This window comes from Bombina bombina, chromosome 3, assembly GCF_027579735.1.
Source record: "Bombina bombina isolate aBomBom1 chromosome 3, aBomBom1.pri, whole genome shotgun sequence".
Lineage (NCBI taxonomy): Eukaryota > Metazoa > Chordata > Amphibia > Anura > Bombinatoridae > Bombina > Bombina bombina.
This window is the reverse complement of record NC_069501.1, coordinates 210,481,328-210,504,859: the sequence shown is the minus strand read 5'-3', so window position 1 is coordinate 210,504,859 and position 23,532 is coordinate 210,481,328. Positions and strand designations below refer to the sequence as shown.

At 37.4% G+C, this 23,532-nt stretch overlaps 1 protein-coding gene across 3 annotated transcripts in view; it reads left to right on the top strand.

Annotated features, from left to right (window-relative positions):
* The window catches only part of TTC19 (tetratricopeptide repeat domain 19), a 94,074-nt gene that overhangs the window by 44,574 nt on the left and 25,968 nt on the right, over positions 1 to 23,532 (top strand). For all 3 annotated transcript variants that reach the window (XM_053704581.1, XM_053704582.1, XM_053704584.1), the window contains exon 11: positions 9,322 to 9,484. In XM_053704581.1, coding sequence (XP_053560556.1) covers positions 9,322 to 9,484 — 163 coding nt within the window. The remainder of the gene's footprint in view (positions 1 to 9,321; positions 9,485 to 23,532) is intronic.

Below are 23,532 nucleotides of genomic sequence, written 5' to 3'. Positions count from 1 at the left end.
ATCACCATCATATAGTTCTACGGGTCTCTTTGGTTCATTCAACCTGGACCATGATCACTACAGACGCGAGTCTTTTAGGTTGGGAGGCTGTCTGGGGATCTCTGTCAGCACAAGGGGTTTGGAAATCTCAGGAGGCGAGATTACCATTCGATATTTTGGAACTCCGTGCATTTCTCAGAGTTCTTCAGTTTTGGCTTCTTTTTGAAGAAAGAGACGTTTATTGTTTTTCAGACAATGTCACAACTGTGGCGTATGTCAATCATCAGGGTGGGACTCTCAGTCCTTAGGCTGTGAAAGAAGTATCTTGGATACTTGCTTGGGCTAAATTCAGCTTTTGTCTAAATTCTGCGGTCCATTTCCCAGGTATAGACAATTGGGAAGCGGATTATCTCTGTTTATCAAGCTTTACATCCGGGAGAATGGTCTCTTTACCCAGATGTGTTTTTTTCAAATTGTTCAGATGTGAGGGCTTCCAGACATAGATCTGATGGCATCTCATCTAAACAAGGAACTTTCAGGTCCAGGGTTCCTCAGGCGGAAGCAGTGTATGCATTGACACTTCCTTGGAGTTTTCAATCTGCCTTTATTTTTTCGCCTCTGGTTCTTCTTTTTAGAGTGATTTTCAAAATCATCAGGGAGCAATATTTTGTGTTCCTGGTGGCTCCAGCATGGCCACACAGGTTTTGGTATATGGTTCTTGTTCGGATGTCCAGTTGCCAATCGTGGTCACTTCCATTAAGGCCAGACCTTATATCTTATCATTCGTTTTTTTCCATCAGGAACTCAAATTATTAATTTGATGGTATGGAAATTTAACGCTTAGTACTTAGTCATAGAAGTTTCTCTGACTCAGTGATTAATACTATGTTGCAGGCTCGTAAATCTGTGTCTAGTAAGATTTATTATCGAGTTTGGAAGATTTACATCTCATGACGCTCTTCTCATAATTCTCTTTGCATTCTTTTAGAATTCCTAGGATTTTATAGTTTCTTCAGGATGGTTTGGATAAGGGTTTTTGTCTGCAAGTTCTTTGAATGGACAAATCTCTGCTTTTCTGTGCTGTTTTCACAGAAAAATTTGCTAATCTTTCTGTTATTCATTGTTTTGTTCAGGCTTTGGTTCGTATCAAGCCTGTCATTAAGCCAATTTCTCCTCCTTGGAGTCTTAATTTGGTTCTCAGGGCCTTACAGGCTCTTCCGTTTGAGCATATGCTTTCTTTGGACATTAAAATTACTTTCATGGAAAGTATTCTTCCTTTTAGACATCTCTTCAGCTAGAACAGTTTTTGAATTATCTGCTTTTTCTTGTGAGTCTCCTTTTTCTGATTTTTCATCAAGATAAGGTGGTTTTGCTGTCTTCATTTCGATTTTTACCTTAGTTGTGAATTCTAACAACATTAGTAGAGGAATTATTGTCCCTTTCTTGTGTCCTAATCCTAAGAATTCTTTGGAAAGATTCTTACATTCTTTGGATGTGGTAAGAGTTTTGAAACATTATGTTGAAGCTACTCAGATTTCAGAAAGACTTCTAGTCTATTTGTTATCTTTTTTGCTTTTAGGAAAGATCAGAAGGTTTCTGACATTTCTTTGGCATCTTGGTTAAAGCTTTTGATTCATCATGCTTTTTTGGAGTCGGGTTAATCCCCGCCTCAGAGGATTACGGCTCATTCTACTAGGTCAGTTTCTACTTCCTGGGCTTTTAAGAATGAAGCTTCTGTTGATCAGATTTGCAAAGCAACGACTTGGTCTTCTTTGCATACTTTTACTAAATTCTACCATTTTGGTGTTTTCTCTTCTTCAGAAGCAGTTTTTGGTAGAATAGTTCTTCAGGCAGCTGTTTCAGTTTGATTCTTCTGCTTATAATTTCAGTTTTTTTCCTTATAAAAATTTAAACTTTTGATTTGGGTTGTGGATTAATTTTTCAGCGGAATTGGCTGTCTTTATTTTATCCTTCCCTCACTAGTGACTCTTGCGTGGAAGTTCCACATCTTGGGTATCTGCTATCCCATACGTCACTAGCTCATGGACTATTGCTAATTACATGAAAGAAAACATAATTTATGTAAGAACTTACCTGATAAATTCCTTTCTTTCATATTAGCAATAGTCCATGAGGCCCACCCTTTTTGTAGTGGTTATGATTGTTTTGTATAAAGCACAATTATTCCAATTCCTTATTTTTGATGCTTTCGCTCCTTTCTTATCACCCCACTTCTTGGCTATTCGTTAAACTGAATTGTGGGTGTGGTGAGGGGTGTATTTATAGGCATTTTAAGGTTTGGGAAACTTTGCCCCTCCTGGTAGGAATGTATATCCCATATGTCACTAGGTCATGGACTCTTGCTAATATGAAAGAAATGAATTTATCAGGTAAGTTCTTACATAAATTATGTTTTTAAAACAGGGAACCTCATTTTACATGTTGTGCCAACTTACAGGAAAAAATTTCTTAAGACTTAATTTCGGTGGTATCTGTGACCCCTATTTCTTTCTCTTCATTAGGTTGGCTGCAGAGACTCTGGGCACTACATAACACTTAAATCTCAGCAGGATTTTTACTATATACCAAATTCAACCATTAACTCTTTTTAACAAGATTTCCTTATGTTTATGACTCCTTGTTTGGCAAATGGACTCTGGGGTAACACCGTATCTATCTACCTTGCCATAGTTTAGTTTTTGCTGGGACTTTGTATTAGATCTTGGTATGATGCTACACATTCTGTCTTACTACGCTACAAAGGCTCCTGCTGTACCCATAATGTTATGTCACTGGTCATAATATTCTGATTTTCATTTGTTAGCACTCTAATTTGCAATAACTATGTTGTATATCTTGAGACTCTGGTTACTAATGTTTTAATATGGACATATGTTTATTTGCCATACTAGTAAGCACACTATGGCCTAGATTTGGAGTTTGGCGGTAGCCGTGAAAACCAGCGTTAGAGGCTCCTAACGCTGGTTTTAGGCTACCGCCGGTATTTGGAGTCAGTCAAAAAAGGGTCTAACGCTCACTTTTCAGCCGCGACTTTTCCATACCGCAGATCCCCTTACGTCAATTGCGTATCCTATCTTTTCAATGGGATCTTTCTAACTCCGGTATTTAGAGTCGTGGCTGAAGTGAGCGTTAGAATTCTAACGACAAAACTCCAGCCGCAGAAAAAAGTCAGTAGTTAAGAGCTTTCTGGGCTAACGCCTGTTTATAAAGCTCTTAACTACTGTGCTCTAAAGTACACTAACACCCATAAACTACCTATGTACCCCTAAACCGAGGCCCCCCCGACACTCGATTACATTTTTTTAACCCCTAATCTGCCGACCGCCACCTATGTTATACTTATGTACCCCTAATCTGCTGCCCCTAACACCGCCGACCCCTATATTATATTTATTAACCCCTAACCTGCCCCCCACAACGTCGCCGCCAGCTACCTACAATAATTAACCCCTAATCTGCCGACCGCCACCTACGTTATACTTATTTACCCCTAATCTGCTACCCCTAACACCGCCGACCCCTATATTATATTTATTAACCCCTAATCTGCCCCCCACAACGTAACCTCCACCTGCCTACACTTATTAACCCCTAATCTGCCGAGCGGACCGCACCGCTATTATAATAAAGTTATTAACCCCTAATCCGCCTCACTAACCCTATAATAAATAGTATTAACGCCCTTATCTGCCCTCCCTAACATCGCCGACACCTAACTTCAAACATTAACCCCTAATCTGCCGACTGGAGCTCACCGCTATTCTAATAAATTTATTAACCCCTAAATCTAAGTATAACCCTAACACTAACACCCCCCCTAAATTAAATATAATTTAAATCTAACAAAATTAATTAACTCTTATTAAATAAATTAATCCTATTTAAAGCTAAGTACTTACCTGTAAAATAAATATAAATCCTAAAATAGCTATAATATAATTATAATTTATATTGTAGCTATATTGGGATTTATTTTACAGGTAAGTATTTAGCTTTAAATAGGAATAATTTATTTAATAAGAGTTAATTAATTTTGTTAGATTTAAATTATATTTAAGTTAGGGGGGTGTTAGTGTTAGGGTTAGACTTAGCTTTAGGGGTTAATACATTTATTAGAATAGCGGTGAGCTCCAGTCGGCAGATTAGGGGTTAATGTTTGAAGTTAGGTGTCGGCGATGTTAGGGAGGGCAGATTAGGGGTTAATACTATTTATTATAGGGTTAGTGAGGCGGATTAGGGGTTAATAACTTTATTATAATAGCGGTGCGGTCCGCTCGGCAGATTAGGGGTTAATAAGTGTAGGCAGGTGGAGGCGACGTTGTGGGGGGCAGATTAGGGGTTAATAAATATAATATAGGGGTCGGCGGTGTTAGGGACAGCAGATTAGGGGTACATATCGATAATGTAAGTAGCGGCGGTTTACTGAGCGGCAGATTAGGGGTTAATAATAATATGCAGGGGTCGGCGATAGCGGCAGATTAGGGGTTAATAAGTGTAAGGTTAGGGGTGTTTAGACTCGGGGTACATGTTAGAGTGTTAGGTGCAGACGTAGGAAGTGTTTCCCCATAGCAAACAATGGGGCTGCGTTAGGAGCTGAACGCGGCTTTTTTGCAGGTGTTAGGTTTTTTTTCAGCTCAAACAGCCCCATTGTTTCCTATGGGGGAATCGTGCACGAGCACGTTTTTGAGGCTGGCCGCGTCCGTAAGCAACTCTGGTATCGAGAGTTGCAGTGGCGTTAAATATGCTCTACGCTCCTTTTTTGGAGCCTAACGCAGCCATTCTGTGGACTCTCAATACCAGAGTTATTTTAAAGGTGCGGCCAGAAAAAAGCCAGTGTTAGCTACGCGGGTCGTTACCGACAAAACTCTAAATCTAGCCGTATATGTTTATAAAATATCTAGATATGATTTGGTGCCATTATATGCCATCTTTCTATATGTGGGCTTATCTTAATATATATAATCCATTAATTATCTCTAATTTGTTTTAGATGCATGTACTTCTGTCACATATCTGTGTCTTCAATCACTAGTAATATAATGCACCCCTATCTATATTTGGTCTAGATAGCCCCTTTTTCTCCTTTCTATTTTGGCTCCTCCTAACAGTGAGGGTTTATACAGTGCCGCCAGCAGCCGCGGCGGTGCAGTGTTTGCACTTGACTTTTTCAATGGAGCTCATAAGCTTGGTTGCAATGTAACCTAATTAAAAACTTAATACAAATCCATCCATATGAGGGCTTAATATAAAATTACCAAAGACTAATTTCTCTTTCTATTTTACAGATTACCTTCAATTACTTAATTTTTAACAAAATGTATAACGAGACCTCCACTACAATGGTTTCAATACATCTTACACTTGTCGCTACCATAGTATACGTCACACACCCTTTATTTTATTTTTTTAATATTTTTATAGTTACCCCCTTCTAGTAAGACATTGTAATTGTAGGTCCAGAAGTGTCCATTATATATTGCAGGGGGGACCTCTGTGCTATTATAGTTATTATATCCACATTGGTCCAAGAGTGGCCATTTTTTTGTCCCTTTTTTTTTTAGTTTCTCCACCATTATTTAATCTTTATTCATGTGTTCCAAGAGAGACCACAGTTTATTATTAGGGATATCCTTCTTATTTACAATGTTGATTTTATTGCAGGGGATATTTTTGATTCAAAACTGGATTAGGTGTTACTTGGGACCCATGAGCGGGTGCTTATTCCTTAATTGTCTTCTTTAATTGTGTGCTTTTCTTTAGGTTCAGGAGAGGTCTAAGAGTGACTTCTTGTATCATCTACGAGGCTATTATACCTGTGTTACTATTTCTATTGCACAACTTTATATGTGAATTGATTGTATGACATATACACATTTTTAAACTTATTTCAAATCACCTTGTTTTATTTGCTTGTTTGTAACTATAAACCTCAATAACAAGTAATTAAAAAAATGACAATAAGCACTTGGATACTGTAATATAAAATGCTTATCTTATTTATAATAGTAAAATTACATTGCAATAAAATGTCATTATTTATTTTACCCCCTTTTTCTGTCATTCCAAAAAGGATGGATTTTTTCAGTCTGAAAACTTAAAAAAAGAGCACATGGCAGACCTAACCTTGCTATCTATATCTCCATCATTTGAAATATGTTATCTTTTCTGATGAAGCAAAATAATGGAGATTTTGTTAACACAATGTCAGTGGCAAACTTGGTCACCTTTAAAAGCAAGTTTAAATTGGCTTCTCCAACTAAGGATAGTGGTTTAACCCTTGCAAAAAATTGCAGCAAACGAGGCGCTAATCTGTTCTAATGTTAATCTATTGCAGATGTTTTCAAACCTGATTTTTAGGATTACATTGGCTGAGAGCAGGCTAATAACCATGGTTACTAATTGGCTGATTTTCACCTGTGCTCCAGTTCAGATATCCTAAAAATCTGTCCAGTTAGGGAGGCTTGATGATAGGTTTGATGCTTGTATATGCAGTGATAGTAATGTGTGATTGCCCTCATTATCTTTGTTTCTATTCAGTAAGCTTAATTCCCAACATATATCCCCCCTTCAAAGCCCACACTGTGGCCTACAAGATAAAATACTTAAACTGTGCCTCTGTACAGTTCCTTAATTACTAGACACAATAAGTGTCTTCTGATGGAGCCGTTATGCAGATGTGTTCAGCATGTAGTATTCTCCAAAGGATTTTCTTTGGTTACTTGGTTTTGCTTTAAAATAAAATCTACAAGGTTTGAGAATAATTTATTAATTATAATATTTATTGGATGCATATGTTTTATATCCTTTTATGGTGATGTTGAAATGGTTTTAATGGTCTTGACCACCAAAATATCAAGGAATTAAGTATAATGTATTTGGGAAGCATGTAGCATGCAGTAAGGGAGAAAGGAAAGAAATATGGCAGCAGGTGTCATTGTTCTTTGCAGTTGTGCTTTTCTAAAGTGATGTGTTTGATAGAGAAAGTCTTGGTGCTGCTTGAGCTAAAGAATGAGTGCAGATTATGATAATATTTAGAATGGGGGTGCTAATAATGAAGATGAAACTTAGGTCAACAATGTATTGAAGAGGTTGTATTCAGAGACAACCAAATCAGATGGTTGGGTGTAGTTTGTAGGAGAGATTTATAGGTTAGGATTAAAGAGAGATGATTCAGATAGAGCATGTGATTTTAAACAACTTTCTAATTTACTTCTATTATCAATTTTTCTTTGTTTTATTGGTATCTCTTGTAGAAAAGCAGGGATGTATGCTTAGGAGTTGGCCCATTTCTGGAGCACTATATGACAGCAGCTTTGCAAGAATGTTATCTATTTGCAAGAGCCACTAGATGGCAGCACTTTTTCCTTCCATGCAGTGCTCCAGATGCCTATGTAGGTATCTCTTCAACACAGAATATCATGGAAATGAAGCAAATTTGATAATACAACTTTTTTTTTTTTTTTTAAATGAAAAATTTTATTGAGAAAATTGGGTTCCAACAAAAATAATACAGGTTATCCACGCAGGGATGTATATATACTGGAACAATCGCATTTCGATCATAAACCTTGGGCACAAACAGTTGCTAACGACAGCAAGATGAGAAATGATGGATACATATCAAGGGAATAGAAAGTGCTTTCATTAATGAGTACCAGTGAGAAGAAACATAGAACGTACTCAACAAATAGCATATATAACTGGTACCAGGAAAAATTCTGATTAAGGATGCTCAAGGGTATTGGAATGATTTCTCAGTTTAAATTATAGTGCCTTTTAGTTCTGCGCCTCTCGTAGTTTTGGAAGGGGGGGGTGGGGGAGAGAGAGAAAGGGGGAAAAAAAAGGGGGGGAGGGAAGAAAGGGAAGGTAAGCGGGCTCGCCCATGGGAAGTGTGAAGAGTTTTTAAGGGTATATGGGTATCAGGGAACTTAACCGTTAGATTTTTCAATCCAAGGTAGCCATATTTCATAATAAGTATCTAGCTTGTCCAAAACCAAATAGGAGTAAGACTCCATCTTCTGTACAAAGGTTAGCGTTGCTTTGATTTGGGTGATTGTAGGGGGGGGGGGGTTTGCTTCCAGGCCTTCGCGATTTCAAGTTTGATAGACATCAGAAGGTAAATAGTGAACGATTTTTGTGCTGTTGTCATGGCTGGGAAGTCTAGATGAAGAAGGCATGTTTGTGGGCTGAATGGCAAAGTAATACCCAGCGAATGAAGAATGTTAAAGAGCTGCCTCCAGCTTGTCCATTGGGCAAGACCGCCAAATATGACTCTGTGTGCCAACCTGGCCACATTCTCTCCAACATATTGGGGAGTGGGAAGGGTAAATTTTATGGAGGGAAGCAGGGGTCAAATGCCAGCGAACAGTAATCTTATAATGGAGTTCCCATAATGTTGCACAATGCAGCATTTTTTTAGTAAACAGTATTTCTCTGTGCCAAGTGTCAGCGGCAAAATTCAATTCTTTCTCCCAGGTTAAGTGTTGTGACATTTTATGGTGTGAGTGAGAGTCCAAGAGAAGATCGTAATGAAAGGACAATGTCCCCCTAACGGCCGTGGTGTGTGACCATCTCTGTTCCCATTTGGTGGTTTCTCTAATGTTATCTCTAGGGTACCCCCAAGATCTAAGGATGGAGTATAAACGGAATGCCTCAAATCTAAGTCTGTGTGGGAGTTGCAAGTCAGTACAAATTCTGCTGTGTGAGAGAGTTCTGGCATGGTCATGGTCATAAAAATCTGAGATGTACAGAATACTAAGTTTTCTCCAAGCAGAGATGTGGGGGTCAGGGAGATAAAAATAATACAACTTTTTAAATGGTGTGCTCTGTCTAAATCACGCAATACATTTTTGGGGTTTCATATCCCTTTAAATGGACAGTAAATACCACAAGATTATAATAAAATGCTTAATTATGAATAATAATACAACTTTGCATGATACTTTCATTATTTAATTTGCACCCTTTTCATGTAATTGTAAATTCCAATTCTGAGAATTGGTAGTGCACACTGCTGACTTCATAAACTTAACCCTGCCACATATGTGTCCCTAACTGGCCTTAGAATAGACAATGAGGGTAAGAAACTGCAAAACAATGCAAGATTTGCTAACAAAATAATAATGGCTTGCCTTGTCTACTCCAGTAACAATGATGTATCAGATAAGGCAAGTAGTATCTGGAGTTAGCCCATTAAAATAATGGCATCATACAGGGTGTTCCTTTCTTCTGAAAACATTCACACTTAATTTATATATTCATCTGTTGCAAGAAAACAAACTCCTCTGCTCATAATTTTATTTATTTCTTCTTTTGGCACAGACATTGACACTGATGAATGATCTAGCAACCGTTTTGGATGCACAGGGCCATCATGATAAGGCCTTTGCAATTGTAAACCAAGCATCAGAGCTAGCCCACAAGACTGAGCATCCTGACCACCATGTGCTGCTCAGCAATATGGCAGCAATCCTCATGTATCAAGGTAAAACTGTACTCTCTTGTTATCAAAAATATCAGAATCTTGTACAGCAGTTGCATTTTCTTTCATACAGGCGGTGAGAGTCCACACTCTATTACTCCTGGGAATTACTCTTCCTTACCACTAGGAGGCGGCAAAGATTACCAAACCCCAAGAGCCCTATAAAACCCCTACCCACCTCACACATACCTCAGTCTTTACTTTGCCCCCACTGGAGGTGGTTGAAGAATGAACATGGGCATTTGATTCTTCAGAGAGAGGGGTCTTCAGTCTACATTGAGGCCCAGCTTCCCCTCAGAGTACAGTGCTTGTCAGAGGGATGTATTTGGGGTATGGTTTGTGATTATTATTTTTTTACCTCATGGGAAATTTATCATAAACCTTTCATAATTGGTTGCAGGGATTTGTCATTTGCCTCCTTCTATAGATCTGCAATATACTCCTATTTTATAAATCTCTGCTGATATGTTTCAGTACTGGTTTGGGTGTCTGTATAGTTCTGTAACATTTAAGACACTCTGTCTATGTTATGGGCACTTATAGTATATGTGTGTATATATATATATATATATATATATATATATATATTTGCTAATATTTCTGGCACTGGGACAGAATCCTTTTCATTATTCCTCTTGCTGTTTTGCGTGCGTCTGAATTAGATTTAATTTTCGCTTGGCCTTAAGGTTTACACGCATCGGGGTATCACACGTCGAGGTAAGGTACGTTCATTTAGTCTGTTTTAGTTATTTATACAATTAGGCTGTTTTACGCACCTAGGTTTAGAGCACGTACAACTTGGCTACGCAAATGTCGGGTTTTGGTGCATTAAATCTTTTTTGCAGCCATTTCTAGAACATTATCTGTCCTTCGGATGTGTTGGTAATGTCTCCTGCTTTGTTTTACAGTTAGGCTTAGCATGCATTGTACCTGCAAGTCTATTTTAAAAGATACTTAGGAGGGGGTAAGTTATTTCCATTCTTTAAGAGCTTCTTTAAGGGGGTTATAGTTTTTATTGCTTTTCTTTGTCAAATGCTATAATGGAGCTGTCTGATTCAGTCCCTAAATCTGCCCTAAAAGCTGGGTCGCCTGAAAACCTTTCTGCCATTATTAGGTGTGCTTATAGTAAAAGAGCTGCAGTACCTGCTCCAGCTCATTTATGTGACTCATGTTTACATTTATTAATGCAATCAGACCAACCTAATGCTGTTTTTTGGGGTAATAATCCTGCTCCTGTTTGTTACAGGTGAATGTTAATGATGTTTCACCCAGTGTGAAAAACATAATTTATGTAAGAACTTACCTGATAAATTCATTTCTTTCATATTAGCAAGAGTCCATGAGCTAGTGACATATGGGATATACAATCCTACCAGGAGGGGCAAAGTTTCCCAATCCTCAAAATGCCTATAAATACACCCCTCACCACACCCACAATTCAGTTTAACGAATAGCCAAGCAGTGGGGTGATAAAGAAAGGAGAAGAAAGCATCTACAAAGGAAATTTGGAAATAATTGTGCTTTATACAAAAAATCATAACCACCATAAAAAAGGGTGGGCCTCATGGACACTTGCCAATATGAAATAAATTAATTTATCAGGTAAGTTCTTACATAAATTATGTTTTCTTTCATGTAATTGGCAAGAGTCCATGAGCTAGTGACATATGGGATATCAATACCCAAGATGTGGATCTCCACTCAAGAGTCCCTAGAGAGGGAGGGAATAAAATAAAAACAGCCATATACCGCTGAAAAAATTAGTCCACAACCCAAAAAAATAAGTTTATTTTCATTTGAAAGAAAAAAACTTAAATCAAAAGCAGAAGAATCAAACTGAAACAGCTGCCTGAAGAACTTTTCTACCAAAAACTGCTTCCGAAGAAGCAAATACATCAAAACGGTAGAATTTAGTACATGTATGCAAAGAGGACCAAGTTGCCGCTTTGCAAATCTGATCAACTGAAGCTTCATTCTTAAAAGCCCACGAAGTGGAGACTGATCTAGTAGAATGAGCTGTAATTCTCTGAGGCGGGGCTTGACCCGACTACAAATAAGCTTGATGAATCAAAAGCTTTAACCAAGAAACCAAGGAAATAGCAGAGGCCTTCTGACCTTTCCTAGGACCAGAAAATATAACAAATAGACTAGAAGTCTTCTTCTTGAAATCTTTAGTAGCTTCAACATAATATTTCAAAGCTCTAACCACATCCAAAGAATGTAAGGATCTTTCCAAAGGATTCTTAGGATTAGGACACAAGGAAAGGACAACAATTTCTCTACTAATGTTGTTAGAATTCACAACCTTAGGTAAAAATTCAAATGAAGTCCGCAAAACTGGAGATTCACAAGAAAGAGCAGATAGCTCAGAAACTCTTCTAGCAGAAGAGATGGCCAAAAGGCACAACACTTTCCAAGAAAGTAGTTTAATGCCCAAAGAATGCATAGGCTCAAATGGAGGAGCCTCTAAAGCCTTCAGAACCAAATTAAGACTCCAAGGAGGAGAAATTGATTTAATGACAGGCTTAATACGAACTAAAGCCTGTACAAAACAGTGTATATCAGGAAGTATAGCAATCTTTCTGTGAAATAAAACAGAAAGAGCAGAGATTTGTCCTTTCAATGAACTTGCAGACAAACTCTTATCCAAACCATCCTGAAAAAACTGTAAAATTCTAGGAATTCTAAAAGAATGCCAAGAAAATTTATGAGAAGAACACCATGAAATGTAAGACTTCCAAACTCTATGATAAATCTTTCTAGAGACAGATTTACGAGCTTGTAACATAGTATTAATCACTGAGTCAGAGAAACCTCTATGACTTAGAATTAAGCGTTCAATTTCCATACCTTCAAATTTAATGATTTGATATCCTGATGGGAAAACGGACCTTGAGATAGTAGGTCTGGCCGTAACGGAAGTGGCCAAGGCGGGCAACTGGACATCCGAACCAGATCCGCATACCAAAACCTGTGTGGCCATGCTGGCGCCACCAGCAACACAAATGATTGTTCCATGATGATTTTGGAAATCACTCTTGGAAGGAGAACTAGAGGCGGGAAGATGTAAGCAGGATGATAACACCAAGGAAGTGTCAGCGCATCCACTGCTTCCGCCTGAACATCCCTGGACCTGGACAGGTATTTGGGAAGTTTCTTGTTTAGATGAGAGGCCATGAGATCTATCTCTGGAAGACCCCACATCTGAATAATCTTAAAAAACACATCTGGATGGAGAGACCACTCCCCTGGATGTAAAGTCTGGCGGCTGAGATAATCCGCTTCCCAATTGTCTACACCTGGGATATACACTGCAGAGATTAGACAGGAGCTGGATTCCGCCCAAACAAGTATTCGAGATACTTCTTTCATAGCTTGGGGACTGTGAGTCCCACCCTGATGATTGACATATGCCACTGTTGTGATATTGTCTGTCTGAAAACAAATGAACGGTTCTCTCTTCAACAGAGGCAAAAACTGAAGAGCTCTGAGAATTGCACAGAGTTCTAAAATATTTATTGGTAATCTCGCCTCTTGAGATTTCCAAACCCCTTGTGCTGTCAGAGATCCCCAAACAGCTCCCCAACCTGAGAGACTCGCATCTGTTGTGATCACAGTCCAGGTTGGCTGAACAAAAGAAGCCCCTTGAACTAAACGATGGTGATCTATCCACCATGTCAGAGTGTGTCGTACATTGGGATTTAAGGATATTAATTGTGATATCTTTGTATAATCCATACACAATTGATTCAGCATACAAAGCTGAAGAGGTCTCATGTGAAAACGAGCAAAGGGGATCACGTCCGATGCTGCAGTCATGAGACCTAAAACTTCCATACACATAGCCACTGAAGGGAATGACTGAGACTGAAGGTGCCGGCAGGCTGTAACCAATTTTAAACGTCTCTTGTCTGTTAGAGACAGAGTCATGGACACTGAATCTATCTGGAAGCCTAAAAAAGGTGACCCTTGTCTGAGGAATCAAGAAACTCTTTGGTAAATTGATCCTCCAACCATGTTTCCGAAGAAACAACACTAGTTGATTTGTGTGAGATTCTGCAGAACATAAAGACTGAGCTAGTACCAAGATATCATCCAAATAAGGATACACCGCAATACCCTGTTCTCTGAATACAGAGAGTAGGGCACCCAGAAGCTTTGAAAAGATTCTTGGAGCTGTTGCTAGGCCAAATGGAAGAGCAACAAATTGGTAATGCTTGTCTAGAAAAGAGAATCTCAGAAACTGATAATGTTCTGGATGAATCGGAATATGAAGGTATGCATCCTGCAAGTCTATTGTTGACATATAATGTCCTTGCTGAACAAAAGGCAGAATAGTCCTTATAGTCACCATCTTGAAAGTTGGTACTCTTACATAACGATTCAAAATTTTCAGATCCAGAACTGGTCTGAATAAATTTTTCTTCTTTGGGACAATGAATAGATTTGAATAAAACCCCAAACCTTGTTCCAGAAGAGGAACTGGCATGATTACCCCTGAAGACTCCAGGTCTGAAACACACTTCAGGAAAGCCTGAGCTTTTACTGGATTTACTGGGATATGTGAGAGAAAAAATCTTCTCACAGGAGGTCTTACTCTGAATCCTATTCGATACCCTTGAGAGACAATGCTCTGAATCCATTGATTTTGAACAGATCTTATCCAAATATCCTTGAAAAACCTTAATCTGCCCCCTACCAGCTGAGCTGGAATGAGGGCCGCACCTTCATGCGGACTTAGGGGCTGACTTTGGTTTCCTAAAAGGCTTGGATTTATTCCAATTTGAGGAAGGCTTCCAGTTGGAGGAAGATTCCTTGGTGGAAGGATTGAGTTTTTGTTCCTTATTCTGATGAAAGGAACGAAAACGGTTAGAAGCCTTAGATTTACCCTTAGGTTTTTTATCCTGAGGCAGAAAAACTCCCTTTCCCCCAGTAACGGTTGAAATAATAGAATCCAACTGGGAACCAAATAAATTATTACCTTGAAAAGAAAGAGATAGTAATCTAGATTTAGATGTCATATCAGCATTCCAGGATTTAAGCCACAAAGCTCTTCTAGCTAAAATAGCTAAAGACATGGATCTAACATCAATTTTGATCATATCAAAAATAGCATCACAAATAAAATGATTAGAATATTGCAGTAAGCGAATAATGCTAGATAAGTCAGAATCCAATTCCTGTTGCATTAAATTCTCCAACCAGAAAGTTGATGCAGCCGCAACATTGGCCAAAGAAATTGCAGGTCTGAGAAGATGACCTGAATATAAATAGGCCTTCCTTAGATAAGATTCAAGCTTCCTATCTAAAGGATCCTTAAAGGAAGTACTATCTTCCATAGGAATAGTGGTACGTTTAGCAAGAGTAGAAATAGCCCCATCAACTTTGGGGATCTTTTCCCAAAACTCTATAGATTTTGCTGGTAAAGGATACAATTTTTTAAAACCTTGAAGAAGGAATAAAAGAAGTACCTGGCTTATTCCATTCCTTAGAAATCATTTCAGAAATAGCCTCAGGAATAGGAAAACCCCTGGAGAAACCACAGGAGGTTTAAAAACAGCATTTAAACGTTTATTAGACTGAACGTCAATAGGACTGGTTACCTCAATATCCAAAGTAATTAACACTTCTTTTAATAAAGAACTCTTATACTCCATTATAAATAAATAAGTAGATTTGTCAATGTCAATGTCTGAGGAAGGATCTTCTGAATCAGATAGATCCTCATCAGAAGAGGATAAATTATTATGTTGTTGGTCATTTGAAATTTCATCAACTAAATGAGAAGTTTTAAAAGACCTTTTACGTTTATTTGAAGGTGGAAATGCAGACAAAGCCTTCAGAATAGAATCAGAAACAAATTCTTTAAAATTTACAGGTATATCATGCACATTAGAAGTTGAAGGAACTGCAACTGGCAATGTACTATTACTAATGGATACACTATCTGTATGTAAAAGTTTATCATGACAACTATTACAAATGACATTCGGCGAGATAATTTCTACAATTTTACAACAAATGCACTTAGCTTTGGTAGAACCGATGTCAGGCAGCAATGTTCCAGTAGAAACTTCTGAGGCAGGATCAGGTTGAGTCATCTTGCAAAATATAAGATAAAAAACAACATATAAAGCAAAATTATCTATTTCCTTATATGACAGTTTCAGGAATGGGAAAAAATGCAAATAGCATAGCCCTCTGATAGAAAAAAGCAAGAGGCAAACATCAATGGGGTATTGAAATAATGAAAAAATTTGGCACAAAGTAACTAAACTTTTTTGGCGTCAAAAAAATAACCGGAAATGACGCAACAGTGTGAAAGGTCTCGGCGTCAAGTATGACGCCGGAAGTGACGAACTTGCGTCATTGACGTACTTTTTTGCGCCTAAAAATTTTTCGCGCCATCAATGACGCAATAAAGTTTAGCATTTGTCGCACCCGCGGGCCTAATACCGCCCGCAATTTGTAAGAAGTAGTCAATTGAAAAAAAGACTAAACCCCAGGTAAGAAATAAATTTCATTTTTAAAAGATGTTTATATTCCCCAAATATGAAACTGACAGTCTGCAGAAGGAAATACATGAACATGACTCATGGCAAATATAAGTACAATACATATATTTAGAACTTTATATAAATGCATCAAGTGCCAAACCATAGCTGAGGTGTCTTAAGAAATAAAAAACATACTTACCAAGAGACACCCATCCACATATAGCAGATAGCCAAACCAGTACTAAAACAGTTATTAGTAGAGGTAATGGTAAATTGAGAGTATATCGTCGATCTGAAAAGGGAGGTAGGAGATGAATCTCTACGACCGATAACAGAGAACCTATGAAAAAGACCCCCGTTAGGGAAATCATCGTATTCAATAAGTGATACTCCCTTCACGTCCCTCTGACATTCGCTGTACTCTGAGAGGAATCGGGCTTCAACAATGCTGAGAAGCGCATATCAACGTAGAAATCTTAGCACAAACTTACTTCACCACCTCCATAGGAGGCAAAGTTTGTAAAACTGAATTGTGGGTGTGGTGAGGGGTGTATTTATAGGCATTTTGAGGTTTGGGAAACTTTGCCCCTCCTGGTAGGATTGTATATCCCATATGTCACTAGCTCATGGACTCTTGCCAATTACATGAAAGAAAAATAAATCAAGGTTGCAGTTTCTGAGGCGCTGGAGGCTCTCACGCCTTCAAACAAGCATAAAAGGTCAGTTCAGAATTAATCTTCTACTAGTACTATGTGCCCTAAATACTGTTATGTCTTCAGGTGGTGAAGTTTCCTCTGCTGATAAGAAATCTTCATCTGATGTTGAACCTGATATTTCCTCTTTTTTAGTTTAAAGTTGAACATATTCGTTCTTTTTTTGAAGGAGGTCTTAATTACCTTTCTTATTATAAGTCTTGTAATAGTTTAAATTCAGTTTTTAAGACTGTTGTTAAATTCCATGAGGTTTTTCCAATTTCTGATGCTGTCTCTGACATGATTTCTAGGGAATGGTCTAAGCCAGGTAATTCATTTAATCCTTCTGCAAGGTTTAAAAAGTTATATCCTTTACCTGCTGCTAATGTGAATTGTGGTAAACTGTTCCTAAGGTTGATGGGGCCATTTCCACTCTAGATAAACATACTACTATCCATTTGGAATATAGTAATTCTTTTAAGGATCCACTGGACAGAAAATTAGAGTCTTTTCATAGAAGGACTTTTTACAAGCTCGATATTTAATTAGAAAAGCCATTTCTATAGCTGATGTGGCTGCTGCGTCTACTTACTGGTTATCCAGTCTTTCAGAACAATGTTTTGGGTCTACTTAAAAATGCTAATTCTTTTATTTGTGATGCCATGTTTGACAATATGAAGATTAATATCAAAAGCATGTCTTTGGCAATTCTTGCCAAGGAGAGACGTATGGCTTAAATCCTGGTCTGCTGACATGGTTTCAAGGAAAGAAACTGTTTGGTTCTGATATAGACTAGATTATATCTACTGTTACTAGAGGTAAAAAGGCTTTTCTTCCTCAAGAAAAGAAGTCTAGAGGAAAATCTACAGCTTCCAATCATGTTCTTTCTTTTAGAATAAGAAACAAAAGAATGAGAACTCCGCTCAAAAGCAAGGCACCGTTGGCTCAGTCTGGAGGCATAATGCTAACTGGAACAAGTCAAAGCAGGCTAATAAATCTATCTCTACTACCAAATCTGCATGAAGATGCAGCCTTCGATCCAGAAGTTCTGGTAGGGGGACAGGTGAAGCCTCTTTCAGTAGGCTTGGTTTCAGTATGTTCCAGATCCAGGGTTCTGAATATAGTCTCTATGGGATATGAAATAGGATTCAGAACAAGGCCTTCTAGAGGAATGTTTTTTTCTGTACAATGTTCCAAGAAATCTTTTTCAAGCTTTTTTACAGTCTTTCTCAGATCTGGAAGCTATGGGAGTGATTGTGCCAGTTCCTTTGCAGTACAGGGGATTTCATTTTATGCAAATCTCTTCATTGTTCCAAAGAAGTAAGGTACTTTCAGACCAGCCTCAACAAGTTTTAAACTAGGGAAGGGGGAGGGGGGTCAGTTCAAACAATAGAACAGAAAATCAGTCTGTGAATATGTAACACCTAGAATATCTCAAGCAAGGGATGACTTAAGAAATGTAACATTAGAAAGTTTGGAGGAAAGTGCACCAAGTAGCAGCAGAAAGCACATGAAAATTAAATATATGACAGCAACTGCAAGAAGCATGACGAGTAAATTAGGGGAGCTGGACTATGATATCAGTATAACTGAAACTTGGTGGGATGATTCACCTGACTGGACAGTTTACTTAGAGGGTTATACTTTATTTAGGAGGGACATAATAGAAGGGGTGGAGGAATCTGCATGTTTATTAAACCTAACCTTAAACCTACATATATATGATACAGGGGACAATGTAGAGACCCTGTGGGTTGAAATACAGAGTGGGGGAAAAAATCCTAAAAAGAATTACTAGGAACATGCTACAAGCCCCCCAACATTAGTGACATGGAGGAAACTCAACTACTAATGCAAATAGGTAAGGCTGCTTATACCAGTGCTGTAATTATGGGAGATTTTAACTACACTGATATAAACTGGGCCAATGAAACTAGTAATTCAGGTAAGGAGGATATAATTTTTAAATGTTCTCAGGGATAACTTCTTGTCACAATTAATAGAGGAGCCAACTAGGAATAAAGCTATATTGGATTTAGTGCTATCAAACAATACAGATATAATATCAAACATAGAAGTCAAAGGACATTTGAGTAACAGTGATCATAACATGGTCACATTTGAAATCGCTTTTCATAAGCAGTGTCTTAAAGGTTTAACTAAGACTTTTAATTTTAAGAAAGGAAAATTCAATTATTTAAGGAATTCATTAAATAACATAAATTGGGACAAAGTATTCTTTAATAAAAATAGAGGATAAATGGATAATATTTAAAACTTTGTTAAATAAATATACATAGTAACACATACCATATGGTTATAAAAGAAAAAAAAATTCAATCAAAGCCAATGTGGCTAAATAAAAATGTGTTAAGAGAAATTAGGGAAAAACGTAGAGCATTTAAATTATTCAAAGAAAATAGTACAGACTCAACATACCAAATTTATAAGGAATGTAACAAAGCACTCAAAAAAAGCAATCAAATTAGCCAATTCAAACCCTAAAAGGTTCTTTAAGTACATAAATAGCAAAAAAATCTAAGAAGGACAATATAGGTACATTAAAATGTATGGCGGGTAAGAGTAAAGGGACTGGGATTTTGTTCCGACCTTTCGCTCTCCAAAATGGCACTCGTCAAGGTTGCCCTCTCTATTACTTTTCGTGTAAGCAATTGAACCATTAGCAGCGGCCATACGATCACATAAACACATTAAGGGTGTGTGTGTGTGTGTATGTGTATGTATATATATATATATATATATATATATATATATATATAGTCCATATGTAGAAAGTAACAGCACCACTGCATCAATATTCTTAAAGGTGAATTATTTCTTTATTGGTGATATCACAACCATTAAAACAGCGACGTTTCGGACCTACATGGTCCTTAATCACGCATAGTTAAAACACAGTAAAACACACATTTAAAAAGGGTGGTGTAACCAATCAGATTTCAGCTCACATTATTAATTAAATTAACCCATACCTGTCCAGGCATGAAAATACAAGTATTTACTTTTTCTATTAGTGGCCTCTAGTGGTACCATATAGAATGTCACCCTATTTCAATATCAGAAAATTCATAAAAACAAATACAAATCATAGTCCCTATTCAGACCATAAGGATGTAGTGTATTTAATTTCTTGATCCACCAGACCTCCTTTTGTTTTAATTTAAGTTCTCTGTCGCCCCCTCTTCTATGTATAGGAATATGATCTATTACTTGGAAGCGCAACTGACTAACTGTATGTCCCATTTGGGTAAAATGTGCAGATACTGGTAAAGACATGTCTTTAGATTTAATTGATGCCTTATGCTGACTGAACCTATCCCTAGCGGCCTGGGTGGTCTCTCCGATGTAACAGAGGCCACATGGACATTTGAGTAGATAGATGGCATAATTGGTTTGACAAGTGTATAGACCATTGATGGTATACTGTTTACGCTTATCATTCTGGGCCAAAAAATTACCTCTAATTACTGAATTACATTGTGCACAGTGAAGACATGGATAACATCCTTTATTGGGAGTGGTCAAATAATTAATGTCAGACTGTTTAGTTGTCCCCACATCTGCCCTAACTAGATTATCCCTTAAGTTTCTCACCCGTCTGTATGATGGCATTGGTGGTAATTTAAAAGACTCAACTTCTGGATTAAATTTTGATAGTAAATGCCAGTGTTTCTTAACTGCTTTAAAATGTGTTGACTTTGCTGGCTATATTCCATAGTAAGTACTAATCTATTTACATCATTTTTGGTTTTGGGTTTAGCTTTACTTTTGTCAAGATCTGTAATATTTTTATTGATAATCTCCTGAGGATAACCTCTTTGGATAAATTTATTACCCATAGATTCTAGCCTGTAAGGCAGTCTATCCTGATCACTGACTATCCTCTTGGTGCGTAATAACTGACTTCTTGGGATAGAATTGAACACTGTCTCAGGATGAAAGCTTTCATACCTCAAAAGGGTATTTCTATCCGTAGGTTTAGTAAAGAGATCAGTGTTCAATTTATCATCTTGTATGTAGACAGTGGTATCAAGAAAATTAATCTCATGTGCTGAATATGTCAATGTAAATTTGATGTTTATCATTGAGGCATTGATTTCCTCCACAAACTGTATCAAGGACTCCAATGGGCCCACCCATATGCCAAAAATATCGTCTATATACCTTAGCCAAAGCTTACAACAGTGATTGAATGACTTGTTAGCATAGACAAATTTATTTTCAAAGCCACTCTTAAACAAATTGCCATATGAAGGGTGCTACATTGGAGCCCATGGCCGTACCTCTCTTCTGCATGTAGTAAGTGTCCTGAAACAGAAAATAATTGCAGTATAAGACAAGTCTTAACAGATCATCAATAAAATCTATCTGTGTTAGATCATACAATTTACTGTTGTTCAAGAAACTTTTTATGGTGTCAAGGCCTGCCTCATGAGGGATAGATGTATACAGATTAACCACATCTAGAGAAAAAATAAACCAATTTTCTTCCATTTTTACCTTTTCTAATTATGTCAGGAAATCATTAGTGTCTTTTATAAAAGACTTCTGTTCTTTAACCATTGGAAAAAGAATTCTATCCAGAAATATTGACACATTTGAAAAAACAGACTCTGTACATGCCACAATGGGCCGCCCTGGTGGGGATGACATATTCTTGTGAACCTTGGGCAAAGTATAAAAAACTGGTGTTATGGGATGTTTTTTTATAAAGAAAATCAAATACCTGTTTAGTTATAGTACTACATTGAAATGCCCTATCAAGAATTGTTTTTAACTCTTTTTGTATTTCCACAAGAGGATTATGGTCTAATACTTCATAAACCCCTCCATCAGAGAGTTGATGTAAAATTTCCTGAATATAATATTTAGTGTCCAATATTACAACAGCTCCGCCCTTGTCGGCGTTCTTTATTGTAATATTCTTGTTGTTTTTTAAGGACAACATAGCTTTATATTCTTCTCTTGTTAAGTTATAATTTTTCATTTCTGGATTTAAATTCAATTTTTTCATCAAATTACTAATATCCTGTTGCACAAACTTAATAAAAGTTTCCACACCAGAGTTACTGGTAGGAGGTATAAATGGAGACTTTTTATATAAGTTAAGATATTTCAAATCAAGGGGATTCGTTTGCATAACACCTTCATTTATTGTGCTTTCAACACCCACATTATTTGCATTGTTACCACCATACATAGCTTTTAGCCTGAGCATTCTAAAAAATTCCGGCTCGGAAGGAGACACCGGAGGGGAGGGCGGAAGCACCGCCGATCCCAAAGAGCAGCGGATGTATACACGGAGCTCCTGGAACCAAAACCGGCAGATGCCGAGACGCCAACGAGGAGGGAGGTTCCGGCGAGGTATGCGGAAATAGAGGTAAATGAACTGCCTGATTACATTTCCCCCATACAGGACAAGGAGAGTCTGGTAATCAATATCTCGGAATACAAGCTAACTGAGACGGAACATAGTTTGTTAATGAAAGGACTTTCCTTCTGCCCCACTAAGGACTGTGATGAATTTGAAGTCGATAAGGACTTGTACAAATTTTTTAGAATGCTCAGGCTAAAAGCTATGTATGGTGGTAACAATGCAAATAATGTGGGTGTTGAAAGCACAATAAATGAAGGTGTTATGCAAACGAATCCCCTTGGTTTGAAATATCTTAACTTATATAAAAAGTCTCCATTTATACCTCCTACCAGTAACTCTGGTGTGGAAAATTTTATTAAGTTTGTGCAACAGGATATTAGTAATTTGATGAAAAAATTGAATTTAAATCCAGAAATGAAAAATTATAACTTAACAAGAGAAGAATATAAAGCTATGTTGTCCTTAAAAAACAACAAGAATATTACAATAAAGAACGCCGACAAGGGCGGAGCTTTTGTAATATTGGACACTAAATATTATATTCAGGAAATTTTACATCAACTCTCTGATGGAGGGGTTTATGAAGTATTAGACCATAATCCTCTTGTGGAAATACAAAAAGAGTTAAAAACAATTCTTGATAGGGCATTTCAATGTAGTACTATAACTAAACAGGTATTTGATTTTCTTTATAAAAAAACATCCCATAACACCAGTTTTTTATACTTTGCCCAAGGTTCACAAGAATATGTCATCCCCACCAGGGCGGCCCATTGTGGCATGTACAGAGTCTGTTTTTTCAAATGTGTCAATATTTTTGGATAGAATTCTTTTTCCAATGTTTAAAGAACAGAAGTCTTTTATAAAAGACACTAATGATTTCCTGACAAAATTAGAAAAGGTAAAAATGGAAGAAAATTGGTTTATTTTTTCTCTAGATGTGGTTAATCTGTATACATCTATCCCTCATGAGGCAGGCCTTGACACCATAAAAAGTTTCTTGAACAACAGTAAATTGTATGATCTAACACAGATTTTATTGATGATCTGTTAAGACTTGTCTTATACTGCAATTATTTTCTGTTTCAGGACACTTACTACATGCAGAAGAGAGGTACGGCCATGGGCTCCAATGTAGCCCCCTTCATATGGCAATTTGTTTAAGAGTGGCTTTGAAAATAAATTTGTCTATGCTAACAAGTCATTCAATCACTGTTGTAAGCTTTGGCTAAGGTATATAGATGATATTTTTGGCATATGGGGGGGCCCATTGGAGTCCTTGATACAGTTTATGGAGGAAATCAATGCCTCAATGATAAACATCAAATTTACATTGACATATTCAGCACATGAGATTAATTTTCTTGATACCACTGTCTACATACAAGATGATAAATTGAACACTGATCTCTTTACTAAACCTACGGATAGAAATACCCTTTTGAGGTATGAAAGCTTTCATCC